Genomic DNA, 17,760 nt, shown 5'->3' with positions numbered 1-17,760 from the left:
GTGCAGTCTCAGCTCACTGCAACCTTTGCCTCCCGGGTTCAATCGATTCTCCTGTCTCAGCCTCCCAAGTAGCTGGGATTACAGGTGCGCACCACCACGCCCAGCTAATTTTTGTATTTTTAGTAGAGACAGGGTTTCATCATATTGGTCAGGCTGGTCTCAAATTCCTGACCTCAGGTGATCCACCCACCTCAGCCTCCCGAAGTGCTGGGATTATAGGTGTAAGCCACCGCACCCGGCCTTAAAAATGCTTTTTAAATGAAAAGTGGCAATTCTGATGCTCAGCGAACTGCAGAGTACTACTAGCTGGTTAGAACTCTGAGAGAAGTAAGAGTAAAAATGGGTGCTAAGCGCTACACGTTTCCTGGGGTGCAAAGTGTGTTAATGTTTGGCTATGGTTGCTGGGATATTGATGCATATCTGATTTCTGGTGGGGGGGTTGCATATTCTGGATTGGGGAAGTTATCACATAAATGTTACTGGACTTTAGCGTTGTTGCAGAGTCAGTTCTTTCGGTTATCTGTGACAAATAACAGGTATCTTTGAAAGTTTGTTTGATTGAAAATAAGCAACAAAACTAGAGATGACCCAAAAAGTCTTTGAAAAATTCCCATTAGCCTGTCTTAGATATTTCTTTTTTTTTTTTTTTTTTGAGATGGAGTCTCACTCTGTCGCCCAGGCTAGAGTGCAATGGCGAGATCACTGCTCACTGCAACCTCTGCCTCCCGGGTTCAAGCAATTCTCCTGCCTCAGCCTCCTGAGTAGCTGGGATTATAGGCGTGTGCCACCAAGCCCAGCTAATTTTGTATTTTTTAGTAGAGACAGGGCTTCACCATGTTGTTCAGGCTGGTCTTGAACTCCTGACCTCGTGATCAGGAGAAATGGTCTCCTGTACAGTATTTCAAAGGGGCTAAGAGCCACCCCACTTCTGGGATATTCATATCTTCAGCAGGGCAAGGGGCAAGACTTTTCCCCAGGTAAGATTTGTCTCCTGGCAACTGGGGTCCCCTTGGCCACAAATGGGTCCATTCAGTCAATGATGGGCTTAGGACTTTATTTTTAGTTTGGCCCCTTTTGGTCAAGATATGCCAGAGGCAGCATCAATAACCAAGCTTTTATTTTGTCCCATATCATTGCTGGGGTGGTATGGCTGCCTGCTCTGGGTCCATCCTATCCCTCAGTGGGACTTCTATGGCCAAGGGACTCAGAATCAAAAGACTGATTTTCAATTAAACATTCTAGGCCAGATAGAAATGGAGGTGGGTAGGCACTCATTAATCCTGAAAACCTTTTAAGCAACACAAGGGTCAAAAAGCAAAATGTAAGATTAAAATTCCCATCCTCTTAAAGCCAGGCCCCCATGGCTAGCATACAAAGCATATCAGCTGCTTCATCTGAGGTGCTCCAGGTGGCATTGATAAGTGGAGTTGGGCAGTTCCACTTATCTGGGGTAAACAGATCTTACAGTGACTTTTATCCAGTCCACACTCAGGAATAACCTCCTGTGTGTCTGAATTATATATCCTTCTACGACTGTTCAGTTGTGAGCTGTGGGCCCTATATTAACCAGACATGCTCTTCCACTCTGCAGCATTTAAAACAAAAGACACTGCTTCCAAATTAGTTATTCTCACAATCCATTATTAGGAAAGGTGCGCCTCAAGGAAGCTGATGATACCAGTCTACAAAAGGGAGCACTTCCTTCACATCATACCATTTGGCTTCAGTAGTTACTTCGTTTTGCCTTTCCGTACCTTGACTACCTTCTTGGAAACCACAGGTCTGAGAGGCACCAGAAAGTACCTCTTTTGTGGGTGGCTTTGAGGCTAGTGATCTAAACTCAGACCCACATCTGGGCTTGGTCCAGCCTCAAGGCCCAATCCAGCACTCTTACTTTAATTTTAGCTGTTATAGATAACAATAACTAAGGAATGGATATTTCACTTTTTCCTCATTAGTTTGGATTTCCTTATGCATCCAGTGATCCAACTCCCCAGGAATTTGATCCATCTTTAAATTCCACTGGTTCTTGCAATGGCTTTCTATTAAAAAGAAAAAAAGTAAAAAAAAAATTAAAACAACAACAACAAAAAATTCCACTGGTAAACTTTACCTTTAATAACTGAATGCAGCACAGCTGCAGCTCCAGGTTGCCACCCAGGAATCATAGGTTAATGTAATAACAGGTACACTACAGTCTTCTTCTGAAACATAATTTTTCTCTGGCCAGTTCCCCATATCTACCAAAGACAAATCATGGTAAGACCAATTTATTTGCAAATTAAGTTTTAGTCTTATTATACTTGGCCAGATTATTTGCATAAAGTACAGCAAGAATTATTATCCATATAGGCTCTTTTAAGTTGGCTTTGCTGGAACTTTTCAAAAGGAATCTCAGATTCAACTTTTAAAGGCCTCTCAAGCTCAGCCAAGAATGTATCTGTGCCTGCAGATACCTGTACCAATTGGGTGAATTCCTCTCCTCTCAAGGTCTTAAAGTAACTTTAGGTTCCTGGGCCTGTCAGAAAGTGACATTCTTTACTTAGCACAGGTCAGGAATCCTGCAAAGGAACTACGTAGAGAGGTGTGAGGCCAGTCTTTCCAAGGGACATTTATCAGCTCTATAAAGTCAATCTCAGTTCCTCAAAGCAGTCTGCTTATATCTAAAAATGTCATTCCAGTTAAACCCTTGGTCAAAAAACCAGTACCTCCAATTATGTGCTGTTATAAAAGAAAACATTCTTATTGAACTTATGCAAATAACTATATTGCCACAAGTTAAGAATATTCGCAAATAGTTTTTGAATTCTGGAGAAATCAAGCAGACAGCAAGAAATCTGCTTTAAATTTTATTTACAAGAGTATACTCAATTGTTAAGGGCTACAAATAGCTCAAGAGAAAAAAAATTTGACACTGAATAACAAAAAGAATCAGCAATGTTTCAAACCAAAAAAGCCACAAAAGAATAAGTTCAGTCCTCTATTAGCTCAGTCCATGCAATTAACTCTTGTTTTGCTTCATACTGGGTTAGCAATCTTTATGACCACATCAGCCTTTTAATTAGAGTCCTAGAAGTTTTCTGTCTAATCCAACAGCACAGTCTCTCTGACATCATCAGAAACCTGCATTCAGGAGTCTTCCAAGGAGCAAATTTTGGACTGTAGTTGACTGTAAGCCGCTTTTTGAGAAGAATCCAATAAAACAATAATTGTAGATGATAAAATTTTTAAGACATCCTAATCAAAGACACATTAAAGATACAATTGTCAAGGAAATCTGGTTATTTCTGTGGCATACAACAATTTAACATAATACACATATTACTAATGGCATATACTAAGACATATCAGGATTTTAGGAATGCCATGTAATTTTGGCACACATTAATAACACATTTATATAAATATAACCCAAAGAAGGTTAAACACCATTTCATATTTGACAATGCTTCCTGTATAATTTTAACATACCAAATAAGCCTAATATGTCTCTTTTGGACTTCAGGGGACCGCATATCTTTTTTTTTTTTTTTTTGGAGACAGAGTCTCGCTCTGTCGCCCAGGCTGGAGGCTCACTGCAAACTCCACTTCCCGGGTTCACGCCATTCTCCCACCTCAGCCTCCCGAGTAGCTGGGACTACAGGGGCCCATGACCACGCCTGGCTAATTTTTTGTATTTTTTTAGTAGAGATGGGGTTTCACTGTGTTAGCCAGGATGGTCTCGATCTCCTGACCTCGTGATCCACCCGCCTTGGCCTCCCAAAGTGCTGGGATTACAGGTGTGAGCCACCACGCCCCACCAGAGGACCTAATATCTTTTAAAAATATATATATTTTTTGTTTGTTTGTTGTTGTTATTGGAGACAGGGTCTCCAAAACTCTGTAGCCCAGGCTGGAGTGCTGTGGTGCAATCACAGCACAGCTCACTGCAGCCTTGATCTCCTGGGCTCAAGCAATCCTCCCATCTCAGTCTCCAGAGTGGCTGGGACTACAGGCACATGCCACCCTGCCCAGATTTGCATGTTTTTTGTTGTTGTTGGGTTTTTTGTTTGGTTGGTTTTTGTTTTTTTGTTTTTTTTTGTAGAGACAAGGTCTCACTATGTTGTCCAGACTGGTCTCAAACTCCTGAGCTCAAGTGATCTGCCCACCTCAGCCTATCAAAGTGCTAGAATTACAGGTGTGAGCCACTGCATCCACCAGTAATTTTTTTTGAGACAGTCTTGCTCTGTTGCTGGAGTGCAGTGGCACAATCTCAGCTCACTGCAACCTCCACCTCCTGGGTTCAAGTGATTTTGGCTAATTTTTGTATTCTTAGTAGAGACGGGGTTTCACCTTGTTGGCCAGGCTGGTCTCAAACTTCTGACCTCAAGTGATCCACCCCCCTTGGCCTCCCAAAGTGCTAGGATTACAGGTGTGAGCCACCATGGCCAGCCTTTTTTTAAGTTAGCTTAAGGTCAAAGAGACTGAATTTACAACTTGAAATTTTTTTTTTTTTTTTTTTAGACAGAGTTTTGCTCTGTCACCCAGGCTGGAGGGCAGCAGTGCAATCTCAGCTCACTGCAACCTCCGCCTCTCAGGTTCAAGTGATTCTCTAGTAGCTGGGATTACAGGCACACACCACCACACCTGGCTAATTTTTGTAGTTTTAGTAGAGGTGGAGTTTCACCATTTTAGCCAGGCTAGTCTCAAATTCCTGAACTCAAATGATCTGCCTGCCTGGTTTCAGCCTCCAAAAGTGCTGGGATTATAGACATGAGCCACTGTAGCCAGCCAGAAGTTGAAATTTTGATGTTGGGAAGTTCATCAGTTGAATATCAAAAGTTTAAAACATTTGATGCCACAAAATAGGATCACAGTTCATTATAAAATAGTTATTCATTTAGCCAAAATGATAGTTCAAAGATTTCAAAAAAAAAAAAACAAAAAAACAAAAAAACAAAACATCAAAGACCTTTACTCACTGATATGAAGAAGACTCAGTTTCCCCAACTGTAAGACCCAATGAAGACAGCAGGAAGCCAACTAAATGTCTGTCTCTCTCCTTTTTTTTCCTGTAGTTTACTTAAAAGGTAAACAAAAATCTTTGATCTCTTATTAATGTTTTAGGGGTATTATTAATGTTAAAGCTAATAAAACCTTATAAACAAATCTAATTTTAATCAGTTTGACCGTGAACTAAGATTTCCATACACCTCATATAACCTTTTACAATTTTCTATTAAAGAGTAGATCAGTGGTCCAGGAAAATTGTTATTCTGACACAGGGGCCAGATGCTTGCCTGGCATCAGTGTGCCTTTGATATTAATGTTTATAGAAAAACTCTAATTTTATCCCTCAAAGTTGGCCCTTACAATCTCACGCGCCCACCTCTTCCGCGATGGTCCCTGGGCCTAGGGGGATTGAATACTTGTAATTGCTGGCCCTGCGTCTCATGAAAGCATTTCATTTCGATTGTCGCCTTCTCCCAGATCTGAAGATCAGGCTTTGACTGGTGTCAGTGTTCAAGATTTAGCAGGAATCTGTGCCTTTTTCAGACTCAGGAGTCAAAGCCCTGTAACTTAACAGCAGAAGGACTTTAGAAGCAATATAGAAAGTTACATGGATGTAAAAACCTTAATTCTGTTAGATTTATTTTTAAGCAATATAAAAACTAATGATGACACAGGAATTATCAATAAAACGTAAATCTGTTCGTTAGGCCAGTTACCAAAAGGCAAAGAAAGACCTTCTGCAGTGTAATTGCTTCTCCTTATGGGAAGCCCTTGTTGCTCAGGCTGGAGTGCCGTGGCGCAATCTTGGCTCACTGCAACCTCTGCCTCCTGGGTTCAAGTGATTCTCCTGCCTCAGCCTCCCAAGTAGCCGGGCTTACAGGCTCTCAACACCACGCCTGACTAATTTTTGTATTTTTAGTAGAGATGGGGTTTCGCTGTGTTGGCCAGACTGGTCTCGAACTCCTGACTTCAGGTGATCCCGCCACCATGGCCACCCAAAATGCTGGGATTACAGGCATAAGCCACTGTGCCTGGCCCCAACTCCGTAATTTGAATCAACTTTTAGATAACTTCTGAATTAGATATTATTCTTTTTCTCAGTAAAGATATAACTTCTGTGACACATTTTATATATGGAATTACATATTAACTAGAATTATTAGTAACCTTACATTTTAATGAAAAACCTAGGAAGCTAGAAATCCTGAACTGTTTACCAGATATTAGCATTTTAGATGACAACCTTCCATAGTTTTTTTAAAAAATCTTTCCCCATATCATAACCCTTTCTTAATTTAAAATGACTCAGACATCTAATGAGCGCCAAAACCTCAAGATTTTTAAATTACAGAAAAAGTTCACATACATTTACCCCATTTCTATTTTATGCATTTTTAGCCATTTTTCTACATTAACTATGAGAACTGAGATATTAGACAAAGCCAGTCATTGCTTCCTTGATAATCATTTTTATAACCAATGAATATCAGGTGTTCACCTAATTAAGAACTTTAAAATTAAAACACATGAGTATTTTTGCCAATAACTCAGAAAATTCAGCTGTTTTTATTAAACGACAACATTAGTCTTATTTATCAAAAAAACCACACACACTAAGATTATTTTCTTCTTGGCTGGGTTTATAGTCTTATAACCTTTTCTGTCAAACTCTGACACCTTAACACATCTAGCAAATATAACACCCAGACAAAAAGGTAGGCTGACAAGTCCAAAGACATTTCCATTTTACCAATAATGTTAAAGCCAGCTTATTAAAAGATTTACTTAAGTCACATGAACTTGGAAAATGACTGGACTTATTTACCTAATTTATGCACACTCTTTTTTATTTATAAGACAATTTGGTACCCTGTGAAAATGATACAGAACATCCAGAGACATATACACACATACAAAGATCCAGCAGCTTTTACCCTGGAATTCTAGCCATTAGATAGCAATGCAAATTCACTGGTTTATGAATATGTTCACATGGCTAAACTTTGTTTGCCCCAATAAGTAACCCAGTGAAGGCTGTGAACCAAAATTTTGGGTAAATCACTTTCTATGGCAGTTTGATTTTTAAAGGCCAAACCTCCCCAGACTTTAAAGAATACTGGGGCCAAACAGTACCACTGAAGAACATCACAAGCAGCCAGGCCCGACCTTGCTTAGGACAGCAGCAGAAAAGCCTGGATACATGGAACTCCATCCCGCCTTCCCATCCAAAAGAAAAATGAACGCAATTATAAGACAGCAGTACAATTCAAAGACCTATGCAGAGTCTCAGCCTCCCCAGACTTCAAAGAACACTGGAGCCAAACAGTGTTACAAAATAATATTATTTTGCTTTGTTCCATTGGCTCATAACTATATTCAGACTAATTCTAAAGAATGCACCCAGGTGGGCTACATTCTAAGATCAAATTCTGATTTCTCGTGACTATATCCACACACACACACATAAATAATTATGAAAATACAATCTAACCACAGTAGCGACTAACAAGCCCCCAAGACCATCCAAGCCAAAACAGTTGAGGTGCTTCCCTCTTCACAGTCAGCTGGGCTTGCTCAACCTGCAAATTCAAATTCCTTCACAATTCCCCACCCAAATTGAGAGAAGCAGATCCTGCCATCTGGTACCCACAAAAGACACCGGTCAGATGCATATGTCACATTTCAAAGGCTGCTCTTCCTAGACAATCAGGAACACAGAGTCAGCAGCAGTGGGGACAAAGAGAGACAGACAGAAATCCACCTTTGGCCAAAAAAGGGTCAGGCAGCTGCTTAGGAGGGCCTCTGAGACTCTCCCCATCTGCGACCACCAGCCAGAGGCAACCCATTCCTGATTAGTGGACCAAAATCTGTTATCGAAATGCCAGGGGTTCAGTATAGGTTCAGTATAGGCCCTGCACAGAAAGCCAATCATTAAGAAAAGTAATGCCGGGGAAGAAAACTTTATTATATTATGGTTGACATCAGCCCAAGAGAACAGGAGATCAGTCTCAAATCCCTCTCTCCAGCTGACTAAAGCCGGGGGCATTATATAGCGGGAGAAGGAATTTAATTATGAGCAGGAAGACAGCAATCAGGCAGGAGTAAGGGATCAATTGTGATGAATGAGGGGTCGGGAGTCTCAGTGTCTGCATGCAGCCATCAGGTGAGTTTCTATCCCTTGGTGAAGGAAGGAACTCTGATGAGACTCAACATGGCTTGCTGGGGCCGGAGGGTGAGGGCGAATGGCAAACAGCATGGGGAACTTTTTGGATGATTGAAACGTTCAGTGTCCTCCTCAGGGTACTGCTTAGGCACAGGTGCAGACATTTGTCATAACCCACTAATTTGTACTCAAGATGAATGTGTTTCACTGTATAATTTTTCCCTGCATTTAAAAAAGCAATTGTGTGAAAACCACAAGCTGCAGGATACATAGGTACTGTATGTTACCACTTGGTAAAAAACTGAAGGGTATGAGCATTCTCCCTGACACACGCACTCACGCACACTCAGGAAAAGGCATTTGGGGGTGGCTGTTTTGGAGCGGGTGTCCTGGTGGCCAGCATCAGGCTGGCAGGAGCCACGCATGGCACTGGGGAAAATCACTAATGCAGAGGGAGACGAGGCCAACCCAGAGATGAGGAAGGTGTAGGGAAGAACAGAGGCCTGCCCTGTTATTAGGGCTGTCACCAAAGACCAGCCCTAATGCCCTAGGCCAGGCCTCTGCATTTCCCGGCAGTGCCCTACCCTGGGTGGGCCTCTGAGCAGGCGCTGCCTAGAAACATGTCGTTGTGAGTTTCTCTCCTTTGTTTTAGAGACAGGACCTCCAGACTAAAGTCAGATCCAACTGCACTGGATGTTTTTCTTGGAGCCAACCAGATGACTTCTATGAACAATAGGGATGTCTTCCTGGTTTGGTGGCCTTGACTCTGGCTTAAGCTGTTCCTTGGAGCAAGTGGGCAGCAATGTGGCCACATCTCAAGTGTGCTCATAAATGGCACAGAAAAGGGGAAGAGTTCCCTAACAGTGAGATAAAGGAGACTGAAGCCAGTATGAAATTCTTAATATCAGAGAATGAGAGACTTCAAAATCTTTGTAGTGATCTGGGAGAGATGTAGGAAGCATCAGAGCTTCAGATATGGCAGCAAACTACAAGTTATTGGCATCAATTACAGCAGAAAGGCAGAAATGAGCGTTCCTAAAGCAAGAAAGTAAGCACTGCTGGATCGGTTGCAGGACCAGCAGCTATTGGCATCAATTACAACAGAAAGGCAGAAATGAGCGTTCCGAAAGCAAGCACTGCAGGATCAGTTGCAGGACCCACAGCTATTGGCATCAGTTACAACAGAAAGGCAGAAATGAGCGTTCCGAAAGCAAGAAAGCAAGCACTGCAGGATCGGTTGCAGGACCAGCAGCTATTGGCATCAATTACAACAGAAAAGCAGAAATGAGCGTTCCTAAAGCAAGAAAGCAAGCACTGCAGGATCGGTTGCAGGACCAGCAGCTATTGGCATCAATTACAACAGAAAGGCAGAAATGAGCGTTCCGAAAGCAAGAAAGCAAGCACTGCAGGATCGGTTGCAGGACCAGCAGCTATTGGCATCAATTACAACAGAAAGGCAGAAATGAGCATTCCTAAAGCAAGAAAGTAAGCACTGCAGGATGCATTTTAGGACTGGCAGCTATTGGCTTCAATTACAGCAGAAAGACAGAAATGAGCGTTCCTAAAGCAAGAAAGCAAGCACTGCAGGATGCGTTGCAGGACCGGCAGCCATTGGCATCAATTACAACAGAAAGGCAGAAATGAGCGTTCCTAAAGCAAGAAAGCAAGCACTGCAGGATGCGTTTTAGGACTGGCAGCCATTGGCTTCAATTCAGCAGAAAGGCAGAAATGAGTGTTCCTAAAGCAAGAAAGCAAGCACTGCAGGATGCGTTGCAGGACCAGCAGCCATTGGCATCAATTACAACAGAAAGGCAGAAATGAGCATTCCTAAAGCAAGAAAGCAAGCACTGCAGGATGCGTTTTAGGACTGGCAGCTATTGGCATCAATTACAACAGAAAGGCAGAAGTGAGCGTTCCTAAAGCAAGAAAGCAAGCATTGCAAGATCGGCTGCAGGATCGGCAGCCAGTCCTGGAGTCAACACCTTCGGGGAGGCCAGAGGTTCCCATCCACACTGCATCCCCTCCATTCGGGTGGTACTCATCATGCTTCCGTGTTCCACGATGAGTACATGGGTTTTTGTGACGTAATTTAATCACAGCAATAAACAGATAGTCCAACGAAGTTTTGAAACACAAGTCTCCAGTTGGCCACTGAAGGCATATTGCTCAGACTTCCAAAGTAGAAGGAACAATTAACTTTGATGAAAATGAAATCTACAAACTACAAACACCAGATACCATCCAGGAGCTCAAGCAAAAGAGAAGTCAGGATACTGATGACCATCCCCTGCTCTGACAGTGCTTGAGAACTATTGAGGAAAATAAGCCATTAGACTCCAGCACAATGGCAACCCCACAAGGAAGTACAGGGTCCCCCTGGGGGTTGTCACCATCACCACGGCTCACGTTTATTGAGCCCATATCATGTGCCTGGCACTGTTCCAGGTGCTTTGCAAGAAATAATTGCCTAAAAGTTTACAATAACTCTATATTATCATCCTCATGTTACAGAGATGTGGATAAGATGTGGCACAGAGAAGTGACTTGCCCAAGGTTTCCTGGCTCTGCTCTGAATCTGGGCAGTATTACCTCAGGTACCCTGTTCTTAACCTACCTGATACATGCTTTACAAATATTAACCCACCTAATCCTCAAGACAACTATGAGACTGATACTATTATACCCATTTTAAAGATTAGAAACCTAGGCACAGCGAAGCTCATTAAATTGTTGAGTGTTACAGATGTGACAGGAGGGGCCCTGAACACAAACCCAGGATACCAGAAAGAGATGCTGAAACTGGTGATGGCTTCTGAGACCTACTAGATGAGTTGGAAACCCAGAGGCTGGATATTACAAGAGCACCCAGGGCAGGGAGAAGAGAGGGAAGAGAGAGCAGGGAGGAGCAGACGCAGCTGACATGGCTGGGGGAGAACCCCACCCCATTGAAGCTCAGGTACATGGGGCCTACTGAAGTCTGTGAGCAAACTTACTTGCCCACAGGGTGGGCAGGATTGCTGAGGGCCAGCCCAATTCTAGGCCATCAGGTGTGCAGACTCCGCTGAAGGACTACAAAAAACACAGAAAGGAACTCTGCCGGACTCCGGGCCTCCAAATGAGTACCAGGCAGCAAATGTAAAAAAAAAAAATCTTCAGAAAGGCTGTTACATCCATTTAAAGAAAAGAAAAACAGGCTTAGCAAACCATGGCCACCCCACGCTGACAGAGTATGGTGAGACCCAATGGATGGAAACTACTGGAAGGCTGATTTAGACTTGATTGAACAGCGTCTTCCGGAGGGTTAGCAGTGCCAGAGTAGATACTATTGAACTAGAGCGTGTGAATGGCAAGGAGGTTTCACCTCTGAAGCGGGGAAAACAGAATGTTTTCCCCCTGGGAGAAGTCAGTGACCATATCTCCACTATGGAGGAATCCAAGAACGGTCCGGCTTGGAGGGCACAATCCACATGGTTCTGCATGACCTGCCACAGCTCCACATCCATGGGGACCAACCAGGGCCTGGGCAGCTGCTGGGCTCTCTTCTGATGTGCACAGTGTCTTGCTCTGGAGGCTGGAGTGCAGTGACACAATCATAGCTCCCTGCAGCCTCAAACTCCTTCAAGGGATCCTCCCCACTCTGCCTCCCAAAGCGTGAGGAACAGAGACATGAGCCATTACTCCCAGCCATTGTAAACTTCATCTCCTTTAACACTTCCAATAATTGCAGGACAGACCAGATAATGGTTCTTCCTATCTATTGCTTCAAGTTTCATTCTCCTTTTAAATGATTTAAGGTTGGCTTCTGTGATTCTTTCTTAAAGTAATGTTAAAGGTGTGACTTCAGTTTCATTTAGAGTTCATAAGAACACTGGCCAAGATGACACATTCATCTGGAACCCCAGGGAAGACGGAAGTAAAACCCTCCTTTTTCTCCTAAATATCCCAAAAGGTTGGGTGCCCTAGGTCCAAGGGACCTGTAAGCCTCCTAAAGAAATTTCCATTGTCCCTCCCGGCTGGTGTGAATTATAATCTGGTACCTGTATCCCAGGAACATTTAACAAACATTAAAGAAACACCGTAAGCTAACAAGCTGTTACCAACTCTGAAGTCATTAGCTAGAGGAATCTTGGATTGTCCAAAAGACTGAAAAAGCCCAGGCAGATCCCATCTCTTCCTCATAATTGTTTCACTGGAAATTGTCATTTTTCACAGGAGACTTTTTTTTTTTTTGGTGACACGGTCTGGCTCTCTGTCACCAAAGCTGGAGTGCAATGGCACCATCATGGCTCACTGCACCCTCGACTTCCCATGCTCAGGTGATTGTCCTACCTCAGCCTCCTGAGTAGTTGGGACCACAAGAATGCACCACCACGCCTAGCTAACTTTTTCTTTTATTATGTATTTTCAGATAGGGTCTTACGCTGTTGCCCATGTATGACAGGGTCTCACTCTGTCATACAGGCAGGTGGGTGGTCACAGCGACCATGACCACGGGTCAACCTGGGCTTAGACACTGGGGAAAGGTGGCCATGTCCAGTTTTCTCAGGAAATTAGGAGTCAGGTCATCCGAGGAGAGAGGGTGTGTCTGGGGTAGGGTGGAGTAGGTTTCAGAAAAGTGAAAGTCTGGCAAAAGCACTCAGGAAAACGGGACAGAAAACTGAGCCAAGCGCTGGACAGTAGCATTCATTCAGCCCAGCTGAGCTTGGAGGCCATGAAATGCTGGCAGCCTCACACCACATGACTGCAGGGTCTTTCTGGGCCACGCCCCAAATCCCAGGTATGGAAGTGAAGGACCCAAAAAGAGGAACGAATCAGGCTGTTATTCCGCAGAACAGGTGAAAGAAAAAGGCCAGGTAGACAGAGCCTTGGAAGTCAAAGAGTCACCCAGATGCCTGACCCAGTCAGAAGAAAGGGGACCAAGCCTGGGCAGGAGGGACTGTGTGGGAAAGAGGAGGCTCAAAGGAGGAGAGACCGCGGGCAGAGGTGGACAAGGGACCAAGGTGAAGACCTTTGAGATGCTTCTTAAACCACAGTGGCGAATGTCTTTCTGGACAAGAGTGCCAGTGCACATTCCCACCGGCAGCGCAGGACACAGCCCCATCCGCACTCCCGGGACAGCAACATCTCATTGTCCCGAACTCTGCCAATTTCATGAGTGAAAAGTGGAGCCTGGAAGCTTTGCATTTCTTCAATGACTTCGAATTTTTTAAAATGGTCTCACAGATTTCCTGGTCATCGGTATTTCATCTGAGAAGTTTCTTTCTGTGATATCTGCTCATTAGAGTGGACTTCTTAAAATTATTAGAGAGCGTTATACATTCAGTATATTCACCTCTGTGGTGGTTGCTCTCAGTTTTGTCCAGTCATTCATCATAAATTTAACTTTGATATCATAATAAAACAGACAAAAGTGTAGTTATTATGTGCTCAAATCTACAGGTGCTTTTTTAAAAAGTTCTTTTTAGAGACAGGGTTTTGCCCTGTCGCCCAGGCTGGAGTGCAGTGGCGCGATCTTGGCTCCCTTCAGCCTCCACCTCTTGGGTTCAAGCCATCCTCCTGCCTCAACCTCCAGAGCAGCTGGGACTACAGGTGAAAATATCACAATTATATGTTAGAGACAGAATGAATCATTGTAAAACAATGAAAAGGTGAAGAATTGCTGTTACCTGTGTAAGTAACATCTACATCAACCCTCACCTGAAGCTCCTCACCTCTTCCCTTGCTCTTTTCTTCAGCCCAAACATGGTGTTCAATGTTCTTCCCAGTCACCGCCCAAGGCCGCTGTCTTAGCCCCGCCGTCATCACCTCTCTGAGCCTACTCCAGTAGCTTCCTATCTGGGTTCCCTTTCCCTTCCTCCCGGGTCCTGACTCCATCGGCTGCCAGCTGACTTCCCACAGCACCAACTTTTCTCAGCCTTCTGCCTATGAGAGCTCCCCAAATTCTACCACGGGGGCCCTCAAACCATGATCCTCCCCCAAAACGTGAACAGCAGCTTTTCGAACCATGGACAGATGGCACAGATGACAACCGAAGCCAATCACCACCGCCTGTCCCTGGAAGTGGACGCTCCGGGCCATGGGTGGCCATGTATCTCGGTCCTGCTATCCTGGGTGGTTGGAGGAATCCTAGCAGTGAGAGTTGAAATCCGCTCGGCGCGCGGCAAGAGAGGATGAAGCCCGAGTCTGACCTCGGAAGGGAGATGCTCCCCAGGGCAGTGGACCCCATGGCTGGCGGGGAGGCGGCCTCAGTCCGCCCAGTTGGTCTCGGGCCGCTGGGCCTCAGCCCCCAAGCCTGGTGCCCGCTGGCCCTGGAGGAGCTGTCCCGCCCCCTCCGGCACTCGCCTTCCGGGGCTCGGTCGGCCAGCTGCTTCGCGCGCGCGGGCTGGGGTCCCCAACGGCGGACGAGCGCTGCTCCCACCACTCCAGCGCCCAGACTGTAGCGGCTCCGCCTCCGCGGTCCGTTGGCCCCGCCCCCACGTCACTTCCGGGGCCCCGCCCACCCCTTCGGGCCTGCCCAGCACGGCCTCCCAGTGTGGCCTGGAGCCCGAGGCCGAGGGCGCAGACCAGGAGGCCGAGCTGGGCGGCGACCCCGGTTCTTGCCTGGTCACTTCCTGCGGCGCCGCCTGCCCGCTGGCAAGCTGTGGCTGGGAGACCCTTGAAATAGAACGTATTAGCCAAAACTAGAATAGCAAAATATGTACCATGTTTCAATTTAATGGGATTGCCAGGTGTTTTAAGGGTCCGCCGCAACGGTCTCTCGAATCCCGGGGTTTTTGTCCCCATCAATCACTCGTGGTGTGGATCTTCCGGGAGGTTATGGGAAAGGGAGACCAGCAGCCGCCTCCGTGGGCGGCCATACTGCTCCCCCAGGAAGGCCAGGCAAATCTCCCCAGTGCTGGGATCCCCCTAGTACGTTCATTTTGTCTAGGGTCCAGGTGGGGCCATCGAGCCCCTTGCCCACAGGATTGGTCCTTTGGCATGCAGATAAGCAACACCGCCAAGCAAAGCCCATGGGGTGTTTAGGCTGTTAAGAGACCACCAGGGAGCCATTCCTAAATCTTCCCAGGTGATGGATCCAAAAACCCTGGTGTTTGGGGAAAGGAAAAAGGGTTGTCCCCAGGACTATGCTGGAACACTTGCCCAAACAGTGTCTGCCTGGCTGTCCCAAGCAGCCAGTGATGGAGCGATGGTCATGAGGTAGACCAAAGACCACAGAGTCTAGCCTCACTCCAGTGGAACTCAGGCACCCACCCGTTAGTATGTCGTGTTGCTGCTGCCCCCAGGTGGGAGCCTGGGAAACCACCTGGCCGACACGCGCCACACCTGATAGGACCTCACAAGGAGATACAGTCCATTAACGTTCGTCGGGGTGGGAAGAAGTGGCAACACCTACTGAGATAACAAAACTCATTAGCTGAAGGGCAAGCTGGCCAGCAACTGGCAGTGATGTTCTCAACAGTCCTTGCCGCCTTATAAAACCAGCTACCTAGGCCGGGCGCGGTGGCTCACTCCTGTAATCCCAGCACTTTGGGGAGGCTGAAGTGGGCGGATCACAAGGTCTAGGAGTTCAAGACCAACCTGGCCAGTATGGTGAAACCCTGTCTGTACTAAAAATACAAAAATTAGCCTGGTGTGGTGGTGGGCGCCTGTAGTCCTAGCTACTTGGGAGGCTGGGGTAGGAGAATCGCTTGAACTGGGGAGGAGGAGGTGGCAGTGAGCTGAGATCACGCCACTGCACTCCAGCCTGGGCAACAGAGCAAGACTCCGTCTCTAAATAAATAAATAAATAAACAAACAAACAAAACCATCTACTTAGTAAAGCAGCAGCTAGTTAAAGCTAACCAGGGGTCCTCAATCAAGGATGGGCCATACTGTTTGTGATGCCAATCGTTTTATTCACAGACTCTTTACTCCATTGATAAAAGAGGGATTCCTTCCCCCCACCCTCCTGCCCCCACCCCTGTCCCCGCCCCCAGAGATATGGGGATGGCCCAACACACAACACTTGATGCAGGACAGATGCAATCAACAGCAGCTGACTGGTCACAGATACTCCAGTCCAGGGGAGAAGGACCCTGCACACTATGCAGGGCAATGTGGAGGCTGCACTCCGGAACACGGTAACAAAGAGGGGCTGCTGGAGGCAGGCTTTGTAGTAACAAAAGTGCAGAGTGAGCCCTGGTTCCCACGGGAGGGTGTGACTGGCTTGTCTGAATAATTTGTCCTTGAGCTAGCAGGGAACTGAAGCCTACTGTCTGGGGATAAGCAGGCTCTGTGTCTGATCCCTAAAATAAGGAGAGTGTTTAGCCAGAGAATCTCATCTGCGGAAGCAGACAGGGAGCGAGGCTTGGAGTTCAGCCATTTGAGGCCCTCTTGATTTAAATGGATGTAAAGATAGAATTTGATATGAATCCTAATTTCAGGCCTTACACCACAATACACTATTAAAAAGTAAGTTTTCCTAGAACTAGTCATTGAGTTCAGTGTCACAAGATTTTAAATAAACATTCTAAACTCAACTGTGGCGTAGTCGTTCACGCCTGTAATCCCAGCACTTTGGGAGGCCAAGATGGGAGGATTGCTTGAGCCAGGGGTTCGAGACCAGCCTGGGTAAGATGGTAAGGCCCTATCTCTACAAAAAAATAAATAAATTAGCCAGGCATGGTAATGAGAGCCTGTGGTCCCAGTTACATGGGAGGCTGAGGTGGGAGGACCACTTGAGGCTAGGAGGTCAAGGCTGCATTGAGCCATATTCACGCTGCTGGGCTCCAGCCTGGGTGACAGAGTGAGACCCCATCTCAAAAAATAAATAAAGAAGATAATTTCACCTATTGCTTAACATAGAAAATGGGAGCCCTCAGAATGAGACTCCCTTAACTTCCCCCAAGAAACTTAACCATCCTTTTTTACTGTTACAGTTGTGAATGTCCTCCAGTAAAGACCACCAGAAACACTCTGTAGTCAAGCAAGTTTATTGCTTGGTTTATTACTTGTTGCAAGGAGGGAAGACTCACATCATGAGGAGCATATCAGTAAGAGGATGTTAGACCTTTAGGATCTGGGCTTTGGCTGGGTGATTTGGGGGAGGGTCCAGGGGTTTGCTCTGGATTGAGTGCTGATAGGAGGTAGGAAAATTCTGTCATCCGGTAGCTGTATCTTTTCTAGAAAGGTTTGGCTGGAGTAGGGCTAAAGCTATAATGTGTAAAGAAGCCACAGTCACTCCTATCAGCTGGGAGAAGGGAATGTCTGGTATTCTGTGGGTGGCACGGTGACCTTGCTTTTGTCTGTTCTTACACAGAATGATGACGTGGTCTCGTGTCATCTCCTATCATCACCACTGCAGAGTGCCCTAGTGTGAGTGGTCTGCATGATTGTTTATGTCCAACAGGAGAACAACATGGCCTTGTTGTGGGCGCCAGCCAGCTTCCAAAAACATACGGCCTGGCTCACAGCACCAGGCAAGCTCCTAGAGGTCAGTTTTGCTTTTTCTGTTTTTCACAGTGGAGGAGGTGAGTCTTAAAGAGATCAATAAGGGGTTGCCCGGCAGAAGACAACAGCATGAGCAGAGGCATGGAGCCTGCAGTAGAACTGCATGTTAGGTGAAC

General features: G+C 45.7%; 1 protein-coding gene across 22 annotated transcripts in view; it reads right to left on the bottom strand.

Moving 5' to 3' along the window:
* Positions 1-346: 346 nt before the first annotated feature.
* Positions 347-17,760, bottom strand: part of LOC129015241 (leucine carboxyl methyltransferase 1-like) — a 49,622-nt gene continuing 32,208 nt past the window's right edge. For 3 of the 22 annotated variants that reach the window (XR_010124353.1, XR_010124349.1, XR_010124351.1), the window contains one exon: positions 2,103-5,558. Coding sequence is in view for 2 of the 22 variants with exons in the window: in XM_063654697.1 (XP_063510767.1) it covers positions 3,130-3,237 (108 nt within the window). In the remaining 20 variants the exon portion in view is untranslated. Of the gene's footprint in view, positions 17,022-17,760 lie in introns of those variants that run through there. The other 19 variants (XR_010124350.1, XR_010124352.1, XR_010124367.1 and 16 more) reach the window with 18 other exon arrangements.

Source organism: Pongo pygmaeus, chromosome 18 (genome assembly GCF_028885625.2).
Source record: "Pongo pygmaeus isolate AG05252 chromosome 18, NHGRI_mPonPyg2-v2.0_pri, whole genome shotgun sequence".
NCBI lineage: Eukaryota > Metazoa > Chordata > Mammalia > Primates > Hominidae > Pongo > Pongo pygmaeus.
Note: the sequence above shows the minus strand (reverse complement) of the source record. Positions and strands in the feature narration are given on the sequence as shown.